The 12,256-nt window shown below is 48.2% G+C and overlaps 1 protein-coding gene across 6 annotated transcripts in view; it reads right to left on the bottom strand.

Annotated features, from left to right (window-relative positions):
* Positions 1-12,256, bottom strand: part of col16a1 (collagen, type XVI, alpha 1) — a 779,331-nt gene that overhangs the window by 529,208 nt on the left and 237,867 nt on the right. For all 6 annotated transcript variants that reach the window (XM_072502210.1, XM_072502224.1, XM_072502220.1 and 3 more), the window contains exons 10-11: positions 7,123-7,158; positions 4,380-4,406 (exon numbers count right to left, since the gene is read on the bottom strand). In XM_072502210.1, the coding sequence (XP_072358311.1) occupies positions 4,380-4,406; positions 7,123-7,158 (63 nt within the window). The remainder of the gene's footprint in view (positions 1-4,379; positions 4,407-7,122; positions 7,159-12,256) is intronic.

The following is a 12,256-nucleotide window of genomic DNA, read 5'->3' on the forward strand; positions in this document are numbered from 1 at the left end:
GGACACAGATTTAAGTTAAAGGCAAGAGGTTTAGAGGGGATGCGAGGAATGATTTTACCCAGAGGGTGGTGGGAGTTTGGAATTCGCTGCCTGAAAGGGTGGTGGAGGCAGAGACCCTCATAACACTTAAGAAGTATTTAGATGTGCACTTGCGATCCAAGGTATACAAGGTTTGGCTGTATGCTAGGAATGGGATTAGAATAGTGGCTGAAGGACCAAACGGCCTTTTCTGTGCTGTATGATTCCATGACTCTATTTACAGTGCAGAAGGAGGCCATTCGGGCAATCGAGTCTGCACCAACTCTCTGAAACAGCGTTCTACCTTGGCCCACTCCCCCTCCCTATCCCCGCGCATTGATCATGGTCAATCCACCTAACCTGCACATCTTTGGACTGTGGGAGGAAACCCACGCAGACACAGGGAGAACGTGCAGACTCCGCAGACAGTCACCCAAGGGCGGAATCGAATCCGGGTCCCTGCCGCTGAGGCAACAATGCTAACCACTGTGCTCCCGTGCTGTTAGCTGATAGGTTAGCTGATCTGAGGCTGAGCAGTAGTATGCGGATGATATAACTGTCCTTCAGAAAGTGAAAGAAAACTGTAGTTCCAGCTCCTCACAAGTGTGATTAGTGGGGGAAGAAGTAGCAAGGCACAACCATGAGAGCCACATGACTGACCAGTCGAGTCAGAAAATGGTGGTATTTGTGACATCCTGCACTGGTTCCAGTGGAGCTAGTACAGCGCATGCCCGATTCATGAGGGAAGGAGGGATGGGAATGATTAGAGCTGTTCCCCTTAGAGGCCTTTCAGATTGAGTCAGTTAGGATTATGTTCACTGGAGTTTAGGAGAAGGAATGGAAATCTAATAGAGACCTCTAAAATTCTAACAGGGCTAAACAGGCTAGATGCAGGAAGGATATTCCTGATAGCGGCGGAGTCCTGAACCAGGAATCACAGGGTAAGTCATTTAGGACTGAGATGAGTACATATTTCTGTACCCAGAAAGTAGTGAGCATGTGGAAAGTAGTTGAGGCCAAAACAACATGGATGGGATACTCCATCGACCGACAATGCCACCATGTTCTATGTATTTATGTACCTTCTGGGTCTTTGCCACATCAGCCAGTGACTGCGCCATCTCCCTCTGGGACTGGGTTACCTCCCTCTGTGTCTGCGCCGTGTCAGCCAGAGCCTGGGCAATATTGCCGACGCTCTCAGCCATGGCGCCCTATGACTGGGCCACGATGAGAAGCGCCGCTGCAATGTCCAGGTGGCTCTGGCACATGGCTACCTGTGAGAGGGAAGCCCTGTCCAGGGCCTCAGCCACCACCTGCACAGATTGCCCCAGGCCTTGGACATACTGAACCATAGCAAAAACCTTGCCCCAAGGCCTCCCCCATGGACATTACCCATGAGGTGTTGGCCTGGGTGGCACGCCTGCTGCTCCTGTATGCCGTTGGACTTCTCCACCTGCGCCTACAGGTGCTGGATGCTCGCCGACAGCCCCTCATGTTGTCCCTGGCTCTGCGATTGCATCTCCACGATCGATGGGACTGTCTGTTCCAGACGCCCTAAACCAGTCTGGGCAGCAGCTAGTCCCTGGGGCCAGCCTGCCCTCTGACCTTCTGCCCCCTCGGGAGTTCCTACCTCCACCTGCTGTACCGGAGCACGTGTGTGGTGCGCACCAGAGAGTGCACTTTTCACTAAAGTGCCCAACCCAGGTGAGTGTCCCTCCAGGTGGGTTTGGGTGGGTGGGTGGGGGGGGGGGGGGGTCACAGGTGTGTGGGAAGGGGTTGGTGCCTGGGGCACAGTGCTGCCTACTCACCCCGGCCGCCCTGAGGAGAACGTGCAGTTTCTTGTGACACAGCTGGCCGGTCCAGACGGTATTGCCCACGGCGTTCATGACCTCTGCCACTTGCGCCAAGGCACAGCGAACGGAGGCGGCTGGCAGCCTCCTTCCCAGGCCGGGATACAGGGTGGCCCCCCCTCTCCACTACGGCGTCCAGGAGGCTCTCACGCTCGGCGTGTGTAAAAGGGGATACCGCTCTCCTCGCTGCCATCTTGTTGGCTGGGATGGTGTGTGGGGGGAGTGCAGTGTGTATATGCAGCTGCAGCTTTTCAGCCTCCTGAGCGTCAATAGCAAATCTGACGAATTCGACAACGTTTCTCATTGGAATCAATTGTGTTCCACGGGCTGCCGGTACCAGCCCCTTAACGGTCGCTGAAACAGTCCAGATGCGGGGCCAGTTTTGTTCTTGTCAACCTCCATGAATCCTTTGTCTCAGGATCGGAGAATTCCACCGATGTTTCAAAGAAGCAGTTAGATGTAGAAACTTGGAACAAAGGGGATCAAATGATATGGAGGGAAGGTGGGACTGGGCTATTGAGTTGGATGATCATCCGTGACCATAATGAATGGCAGAGCAGGTTCTAAGGCTGATTGGCCTCCTCCTGCTTCTATTTTCGTTGGCTCCATGTAAAGCATTAAACTACACAAAAGGCTGGAAGATTTATTGGATGGGTAGTCAGGAGGCCCTGTGCTATTTCGGATATCTCCATCCCAATCTTCAGGAATACACTCCCCTGTGTAACAGCGATCCAACAGAATCACAAACTCAAAATATCACAATTACAAATTTTCCCAAAAAACTTGGACTGATAAAGCAAATTGGTTTTGGACTGGAGGCAGAAAATAAAAAAGGACTTTAACACATTAACATTATGTATTGAACCCATTTCTGGTCCTGGGCAAATGTAAATTGGAGCCAGCTGACAGGCTGATAGCTCAGAGATGTCCCCATACACCGTCCCCATGCCAGCACACGTACAGTACAGCACAGAGCCAGTTTAGCTCAGTTGGCTGGGCAGCTGGTTTGTGATGCAGAGCGGAGACCAGCAGCTTGGGTTCAATTCCTGTACCAGCTGAGGTTATTCATGAAGGCCCCGCCTTCTCAACCTTGCCCCTAACCTGAGGTGTGGTGATCCTCAGGTTAAATCACCACCAGTCAGCTCTCCCCCTCAAAGGGGAAAGCAGCCTATGGTCATCTGGGCCTATGCTGACAGATATAGAGCAAACTCCCTCTACACTGTCCACATCAACACTCACTGGACAGGTACAGCATGGGGATGGGTACAGAGTAAAGCTCCCTCTACATTGTCCTCATCAAACTGTCCCAGGAAACGCACAGCACGGGGTTAGATGCCGAGTAAAGCTCCCTCCAAAGTGTCCCGATCAAACACTTCCAGCGCAGGTATATCATGGGGTTAGATACACAGTAAAGCTCCCTCTACACTGTACCCATCAAACACACCCAGGACAGGTACTGCACAGGGTTAGATACAGAGTAAAGCTCCCTCTACACTGTCCCCATCAAACACTCCCAGGGCAGGTATAGCACGGGGTTAGATAGAGAGTAAAGCTCCCTCTACACTGTCCCCATCAAACACACCCAGAACAGGTACAGCACGGCTTAGATACAGAGTAAAGCTCCCTCTACACTGTCCCCATCAAACACACCCAGGACAGATACTGCACAGGGTTAGATACACAGTAAAGCTCCCTCTACACTGTCCCCATCAAACATTCCCAGGACAGGTACAGCACGGGGATAGATACAGAACAAAGCTCCCTCTACACTGCCCCCATCAAACACACCCAGGACAGGTATAGCACGGGGTTAGACAGAGTGTGAAGCTCCCTCTACACTGTCCCCATCAAACACTCCCAGGACAGGTACAGCATGGCTTAGATACAGAGTAAAGCTCCCTCTACACTGTCCCCATCAAACACCCCCAGGACAGGTATAGCACGGGGTTAGATACAGAGTAAAGCTCCCTCTACACTGTCCCCATCAAACACACCCAGGACAGGTACAGCACGGCTTAGATACAGAGTAAAGCTCCCTCTACACTATTCCCATCAAACACACCCAGGACAGGCAGAGCATGGAGTTAGATACAGAATAAAGCTCCTTCTACACTGTCCCTCCTCCACTCTATAAGTAACAGTACAGTGACAGGTCTGAAGTCAGCTGCTTTCTCTCCCCCACCCTTTTTTGATAATGAAGGGCCACAAACAATTCTTCAATCTGCTGGCAATGAGCCTTGGAAGATTTTTACGCGTAAATATTTAATTTCCGCATCTCTGTTGGACTATTAAATATGAAACACTCTGTGCCAAAGTGGTATTAGTGAGCCCAATGTTTGACATTGGTTTATAATTGTTCTCTGAATAATCTGCTTTAAATAATTAGCCTTTGATGCATTTTCCAGTCTACTCTGGAATGCAACTAAGCTGGGTTCATGTCTGTTTGAGTACATTACTGAAATGTTACTGTGAGCGCTTGGAGCAAGAAGCACAGTGATTGCTGTTCATTACCTTGTCTCTGGCAATCCCACTGGCTTCCTGGAAGAAATTGATGGAAAAAAGCAGAATTACTCCCATTTTAGAAAACGATATTTGTCCAGCTTCCACACCCACTCTACCGCAGCTGGTTGAAGACGCAAGGTAATGCGTCTTCAACTAAGGAGGCATTGCAGCTGAATGTAATCCCACCTTACCCAACCGGAACCTGCTGTGGACTGTAAGCAGGAGCTAAGCGCCGGCTATTTTTCCTCCGCTGAGCTCAATGCTTTAAGATTGGATCCGTCACCCAACCTGCCAAGCTGGTTGAGGTCAGCTAACTCAATGGGATTGAGGAAACACATTTGGCACCTCCCCACTGTGGTTCCTTTATTCACGAGGCCACTGAGAAAACTTAAATCCAAAAGCAATTTGGTCCTTCCTCTATGTTTCTGAGCATTCCCTATAGTATCAAAGAAATGACCAGCATGTACATTCTTGTAAGCACCTCCATGTGGCCATTGAAGCTGAAATCACCCAGAAACAGGTCCTGTCTGGACGATATAGGGATCCAGACAGTGGAGTCAAGCACATTAGGGAGCAAAGCATTTAAAAACAACATGAGAATCAACTGGAGCAACGGAGCAGAGAGCTCACATGGACATCAAACGAGTAAGTATAGCAGAAGCGTTCAGGTAGGAAAGTTGTCAGAGGGCATAGAAGGGGGAGTTACTACATGGTGGAAATCGAGAGACCGTGGATAGTCAACAACACTTGATGGTCTATGTATGTGGACTATTAAAAATTCAAGAACAGGTACAGAAAGTAATCAAAAAGGATGTTGGTCCAGAGGATAAGGGATAGGAGGCCTGGCTGGGATTTCCCAGCCCTTCGCACCAGTGGGATCTTCCAGTCCTTTTTAAAAATTCTTTCATGGGATGTGTGTGTTGCTGGCTGGGTCAGCATTTGTTGCCTATCTCTCATTGCCCTTGAAGTGAGTGGCTTGTTCGGCCATTTCATTGGGCATTTAAGAGTCAACCACATAGTTTTGGTTCTAGCCATAGAATTCATATATTAAGGAGGTCATTTGGACCATCGAGTCTGCACTAACCCTCCAAAGAGCACCCTCCCTAGGCCCACTCCCCCGCCCTATCCCCATAACCTCACTTAGCCCTCACATCTTGGACATTAAGGGGCAATTTAGCACGGCCAATCCACCTAACCTGGATATGTTTGGACTGTGGGAAGAATGTGGTACACCGGGAGGAAACCCAAGCAGAGAACGTGCAACCTCCAGACTGACAGTCACTCAAGGCTAGAATGGAACTTGGTCCCTGGTGCTGTGAAGCAGCAGTGCTAACCACTGTGCCACGGTAGGCCAGACTGGGTAAAGATGGCAGATTCCCTCCCCTGGAGTTCATGAGTGAACAAGATGGATTTTTTTCAACAATTAACAATGGTTTCATGGTCATCATTCGATTTTTTAAATCCAGGGGTCGACCCCAACCCCAGGTTCCCTGGCAGCAGGATGGGCGAGCCACGGAAATTGCCACTGACTTTGACTGGACTGGAGGATCATTGGAGAGCAGATCTCCATGGGCCTTAACATCGACACATCTACATTCCAAAGCAGACCCAGTAACCAGCAAGGATGGCGAAAAGCAATGATGCCAACATGCTGATGGCCATGTCGACAGTGCAGGTTAGGCACAGGGAAATGGTTTGTATCAAACACATTTTACAACCAAACAAACAGGCAGCACGGTAGCACAGTGGTTAGTACTATGACTTCACAGCGTCAGGATCCCAGGTTCGATTCCTGCTTGGGTCACTTCTGTGCAAAGTCTGCACGTTCTCCCCGTGTCTGCGTGGGTTTCCTCCGGGTGTTCCGGTTTCCTCCCACAAGTCCCGGAAGATGTGCTGTTAGGTAATTTGGACATTCTGAATTCTCCCTCTGTGTACCCGAACAGGAGCCGGAATGTGGCGACTAGGGGCTTTTCACAGTAACTTCATTGAAGAGTTAATGTAAGCCTACTTGGGACAAGAAAGATTATTTTAAAAAATAGGTGAAAAAAATTTCAGCTAATGTGGTGCATGCCAGTTGCCAGCCATGTACAATGCATTTAGAACTCCACTCGACAGTCCATGGTAACACGTCCTAGGAATGCGCCTGGACACAATGTCCACACGGACTCAGTTTCTGCACTTGTTTGGGTATCTGGAGAAGTCACCCAGGGCGGGATTCTCCAGTCCCCCAGCCGGCCAATGGGGTCTCCCATTGTGGACACCTCACACCGTCAGGCTTGAGTGCACTGTCGGCAGGCCGGAGGATCCCACCGACGGAGAATTCTGCTGCCTGTCTTTAACTGCTTCTCGTCCAGAGATAGTGTGGAGAACTGGAGCATCGACTGGCGATTCAACTGTTTTACTGGGTTCTATACCACCATGGGCAAAGTAACCAACTTGTGTCAGCAATTTAGCATTGTGCAATGTGATAGTGCTACTGAGGCACAGGATATGAACCAATCAGCACAAAGCAGTAGGTTATATGGCATTTAGACATTGACAATGATTGTAACAAACACAGAAAGGACACTGTAGAAAATATATAACAAGCAGAGCCTAATATCAACTGTTGGGATGCGAAGTGGATCTCAATCATTAGCAGAGTTACCAGTCTGACTCAGGTAATACCAGAAATACCCAGGCAACATAGCCATACAGTGATTGAACTGCATCGTTGTCAGCAACTAGAACAGAACTCATATACGGTACTCACATTCTGTCCAGATTCCATCTGGATACACGACGTACACTGTAAGAGAGAGATACAAAGAGTCGGTGTCAGTCAAGCAAGTGGATTCATTGTTCAAACCCATTGATGGACTAAATCCTAGCTTCTCACAGTGGCATCACCCTCTCCCCACCACATCTATTGTTTTACCCTGAAGGCAACATCTAAATCTCAGGTACAGTACCATGGCCTCCACTGGACGCCAGTCCTCATGTACCAAAATGTGTAAGTTTGAGTATACCAGCCTCGACAATGAGTGTACCAGCCTTGAAAGTCAGTGTAACAGCCTCGATAGTCAGTGAGCCAGCCTCGACAGTAAGTGTACCAGCCTCGGTAGTCAGTGTACCTGCTCAATAGTGAGCGAACCAGTCTTGGCAGTGAATGCACCAGCCTCAGCATTAAGTGTAACAACCTCGATGGTGAGTGTACCAGCCTTGGCAGTAAGCGTACCAGCCTCGACACTAAGTGTACCAACCTCGACACTGAGTGTAGGAGCCTCAAAACTGAGTGTTCCAATCTCAACATTGAATATATCAGTGTCAGCAGAGTGTACTAGCCTCGACACTGAGTCTACCAGCCTCGACAATGAGTGTACCAGTCACGTCAGTGAGTGTACCAGCCTCAACACTGAGTGTGACAGTCTAGACACTCTGCATACCAGCCTTGACAATGAGAGTATCAGCCTTGACACTGAGTACACCAGCTTCGACAGTGAATGTACCAAACTCAGCAGTGTGTACCAGCATCAGCATTGAGTGTACCAGCCTTGACATTGAATGTACCAACCTCAACAGTGTACCAGCATCAGCATTGAGTGTACCAACCTTGAAACTGAGTATGCCAACCTCTGCAAGACATGTACAAGGCTCGGCAAGGAGAGTACCAGATTCAACACTGAGTGTACCAGCCATGACACTGAGTGTACCGACCTCAGCAAGGCATGTACCAGCCTCGGCAAGGAGAGTACCAGATTCAACACTGAGTGTACCAGCCATGACTGTGAGTGTACCAGCTCCTGACCTGGAGCGTGGGATCACAGAATTCCCCCAGCGAGGAGCTACATCTATCTCTGCAGGTTGCCATGTTTCTGGATCCTTGGTGCCACAACTGAAGCTCGGTCATCTCATTATGAATATTTAGATGCAGATCTAATAAGTATCAGAATAAAGATGCAGATAATAACTGATCCTTTCCAATATTTATTTTCTTCAGTGATCTACCTGCTAAATCTCCTGTCTTTTTGACCTTCAGTATTTGTAAAGTGTAACGGTTATTTATAGTTTCATAGTTTATACTGGCAGCGAGTTCTTGAAAACCACTGAGTAGCCAGCTCAACCATTAAGAGTCAAACCCACTGCTGTGGGTTTGGTGTCACGCCCAGAGCAAAGTGGATCACACAGGCAGATTTCCTTCCCTAAAGAATATTAATGAATCAGATGGGTTTAATCAAGTAGTTTCATGGCCACCATTATTTAATTAACTCAATTTAAATTCTCCACTTGCAATTTGAACTCATGTCTCTGAATCACTAGTCCAGGTCTATGGATTAATAATCAAATAACATGACCAGCGTGTACCATAGCCACTGCACCATGTCACTTCACTACCGACGCTGAGCATGTGGAGTGTAACTTGTTTAAGGGTCCTTCTTTTTAAACCTGGTTTCCCTTGTGTATTCCCTTTATTATCAATTATTCTTTGCTTTTGTAACTTTTGTTACTGGACAGTTGCTAGGACTAATGTATTTCAGGTGGATTGCACGTTTAATTTAAGAATTGAACTGGACACCCCTGGCAGATGTGCTAGTTGGTCTGATCTCAAGAACCACCACCCCCTTTCCCCTCATAAGATGTGCTGCTTGGTTTGGTCCAATGATAACTCATCTTGATGGATTTGGCTGACAGACAATTAGTTACTTTATATTGTCAGGACTTAACAGATTCCTGATGCGGATTCCAGAATGCAATTCTGGTCAGGCTGAAAATAGATAAGTCCCCGGGGCCTGATGGGATTTATCCTAGGATTCTCTGGGAGGCCAGGGAAGAGATTGCTAAGCCTTTGGCTTTGAATTTTATGTCATCATTGGCTACAGGAATAGTGCCAGAGGACTGGAGGATAGCAAATGTGGTCCCTTTGTTCAAAAAGGGGAGTAGAGACAACCCCGGCAACTATAGACCCGTGAGCCTCATGTCTGTTGTGGGTAAAGTCTTGGAGGGGATTATAAGAGACAAGATTTATAATCATCTAGATAGGAATAATATGATTAGGGATAGTCAGCATGGCTTTGTGAAGGGTAGGTCATGCCTCACAAACCTTATCGAGTTCTTTGAGAAGGTGACTGAACAGGTAGACGAGGGTAGAGCAGTTGATGTGGTGTATATGGATTTCAGTAAAGCGTTTGATAAGGTTCCCCACGGTAGGATATTGCAGAAAATACGGAGGCTGGGGATTGAGGGTGATTTAGAGATGTGGATCAGAAATTGGCTAGCTGAAAGAAGACAGAGAGTGGTGGTTGATGGGAACTGTTTAGTTACAAGTGGCGTACCATAAGGATCTGTTCTGGGGCCGTTGCTGTTTGTCATTTTTATAAATGACCTAGAGGAGGGCGCAGAAGGGTGGGTGAGTAAATTTGCAGACGACACTAAAGTCGGTGGTGTTGTCGACAGTGCGGAAGGATGTTGCAGGTTACAGAGGGACATAGATAAGCTGCAGAGCTGGGCTGAGAGGTGGCAAATGGAGTTTAATGTAGAGAAGTGTGAGGTGATTCACTTTGGAAGGAATAACAGGAATGCGGAATATTTGGCTAATGGTAAAATTCTTGATGTGGAGATGCCGGCGTTGGACTGGGGTGAGCACAGTACGAAGTCTTACAACACCAGGTTAAAGTCCAACAGGTTTGTTTCGATGTCACTAGCTTTCGGAGCGCTGCTCCTTCCTCAGGTGAATGAAGAGGTCTGTTCCAGAAACACATATATAGACAAATTCAAAGATGCCAAACAATGCTAGGAATGCGACCATTAGCAGGTGATTAAATCCTTACAGATCCAGAGATGGGGTAACCCCAGGTTAAAGAGGTGTGAATTGTCTCAAGCCAGGACAGTTGGTAGGATTTCGCAGGCCAGATGGTGGGGGATGAATGTAATGCGACATGAATCCCAGGTCCCGGTTGAGGCCGCACTCATGTGTGCGGAACTTGGCTATAAGTTTCTGCTCGGCGATTCTGCGTTGTCGCGGGTCCTGAAGGGATTGAGTGTGGTCACCGGTCTATAGTTGCCGGGGTTGTCTCTACTCCCCTTCTTGAACAAAGGGACCACATTTGCTATCCTCCAGTCCTCTGGCACTATTCCTGTAGCCAATGATGACATAAAAATCAAAGCCAAAGGTCCAGCAATCTCTTCCCTGGCCTCCCAGAGAATCCTAGGATAAATCCCACCAGGCCCCGGGGACTTATCTATTTTCAGCCTGTCCAGAATTGCATTCTGGAATCCGCATCAGGGATCTGTTAAGTCCTGACAATATAAAGTAACTAATTGTCTGTAAAATTCTTGGAAGTGTGGATGAGCAGAGGGATCTAGGTGTCCATGTACATAGATCCCTGAAAGTTGCCACCCAGGTTGATAGGGTGGTGAAGAAGGCCTATGGAGTGTTGGCCTTTATTGGTAGAGGGATTGAGTTCCAGAGTCATGAGGTCATGTTGCAGCTGTACAGAACTCTGGTACAGCCGCATTTGGAGTATTGCGTGCAGTTCTGGTCACCTCATTATAGGAAGGACGTGGAAGCTTTGGAACGGGTGCAGAGGAGATTTACCAGGATGTTGGCTGGTATGGAGGGAAAATCTTATGAGGAAAGGCTGATGGACTTGAGGTTGTTTTCGTTAGAGAGAAGAAGGTTAAGAGGAGACTTAATAGAGGCATACACAATGATCAGAGGGTTAGATAGGGTGGACAATGAGAGCCTTCTCCCGCTGATGGAAATGGCTAGCACGAGGGGACATAGCCTTAAACTGAGGGGTAATAGATATAGGACAGAGGTCAGAGGTAGGTTCTTTACGCAAAGAGTGGTGAGGCCGTGGAATGCCCTACCTGCAATAGTAGTGAACTCGCCAACATTGAGAGCATTTAAAAGTTTATTGGATAAGCATATGGATGATAATGGCATAGTGTAGGTTAGATGGCTTCCCATGTCGGTGCAACATCGTGGGCCGAAGGGCCTGTACTGCACTGTATCGTTCTATGTTCTATGTTCTAATGTCCCTTACCCTGTGAGGCTGGGTACTTTTGCTTTCAGTTTTGATTTGGACTCAGAGCTGAACAGAACTCTTTTAAATGTCTCTTCCAGAAAGGGAGGATCACTCTCTCTGATACCTCTGCTTCAGATAAACAGAGCAGCTAGTATTTTTCTCTTTATTGAGTTAGTGAGTGTTTAAAGCCTGAAGACAGATCTGGAGGGAACGTTTTGGAGTTCTCCCTCTGTAAGGTTACCAGATCAATCTAAGTCCTTATCGAAGCTGCCTCTCTAGTACTCTGTTTATCTGAGTTGCGCTGTTTGTCAGTCTTCTAGAATGGGAAGCAAATACGAAATTGAACAAACCTGAAGTGCATCTTACGTATGAAGGCCTAGGTTAACACAAGTTAAAGTGACTCCCTAGGGGGGATCCCACAGCCTGAGAGTCCGGCCTGAATGTTCCAGCCAGACGATCCAAACCAACTGGTAGTTTCAGCATTCTGCATCCTGAGAAGATATTTCTACAATGTTCTCAATATCCGCAACAAGGACAGTTATCTCTCTTTCTTCCATTTTATTCCCTATCATTTTTACCCGTCCCACTGTGTGCATCTGTCTTGTGTGTGGTTTTTTTTGTGTTTCACTTACAAATCTGGTGCCTTTAAGGCACTGGAGCAGGATCTCAGAAACCATGGGCGGGATTCGCCAAGCCCGCGAATCGCCAGGGACGCAGCAAATTCCTGCCACGCCGTTCCGACGCCGGGAGGCGATTCACTGGCGACCGGAAAATCGGTGCCAATCGCGCCAGGCGGTTGCAGTGCCGCCGGTCGGGGGCCGCTGAAAGAGGCCCCCTCGGCGATTCTCCGCAGTCGACTGGCCGAACTACTGCCGAGTT

Source organism: Scyliorhinus torazame, chromosome 1 (genome assembly GCF_047496885.1).
Source record: "Scyliorhinus torazame isolate Kashiwa2021f chromosome 1, sScyTor2.1, whole genome shotgun sequence".
In the NCBI taxonomy this organism is placed as follows: domain Eukaryota; kingdom Metazoa; phylum Chordata; class Chondrichthyes; order Carcharhiniformes; family Scyliorhinidae; genus Scyliorhinus; species Scyliorhinus torazame.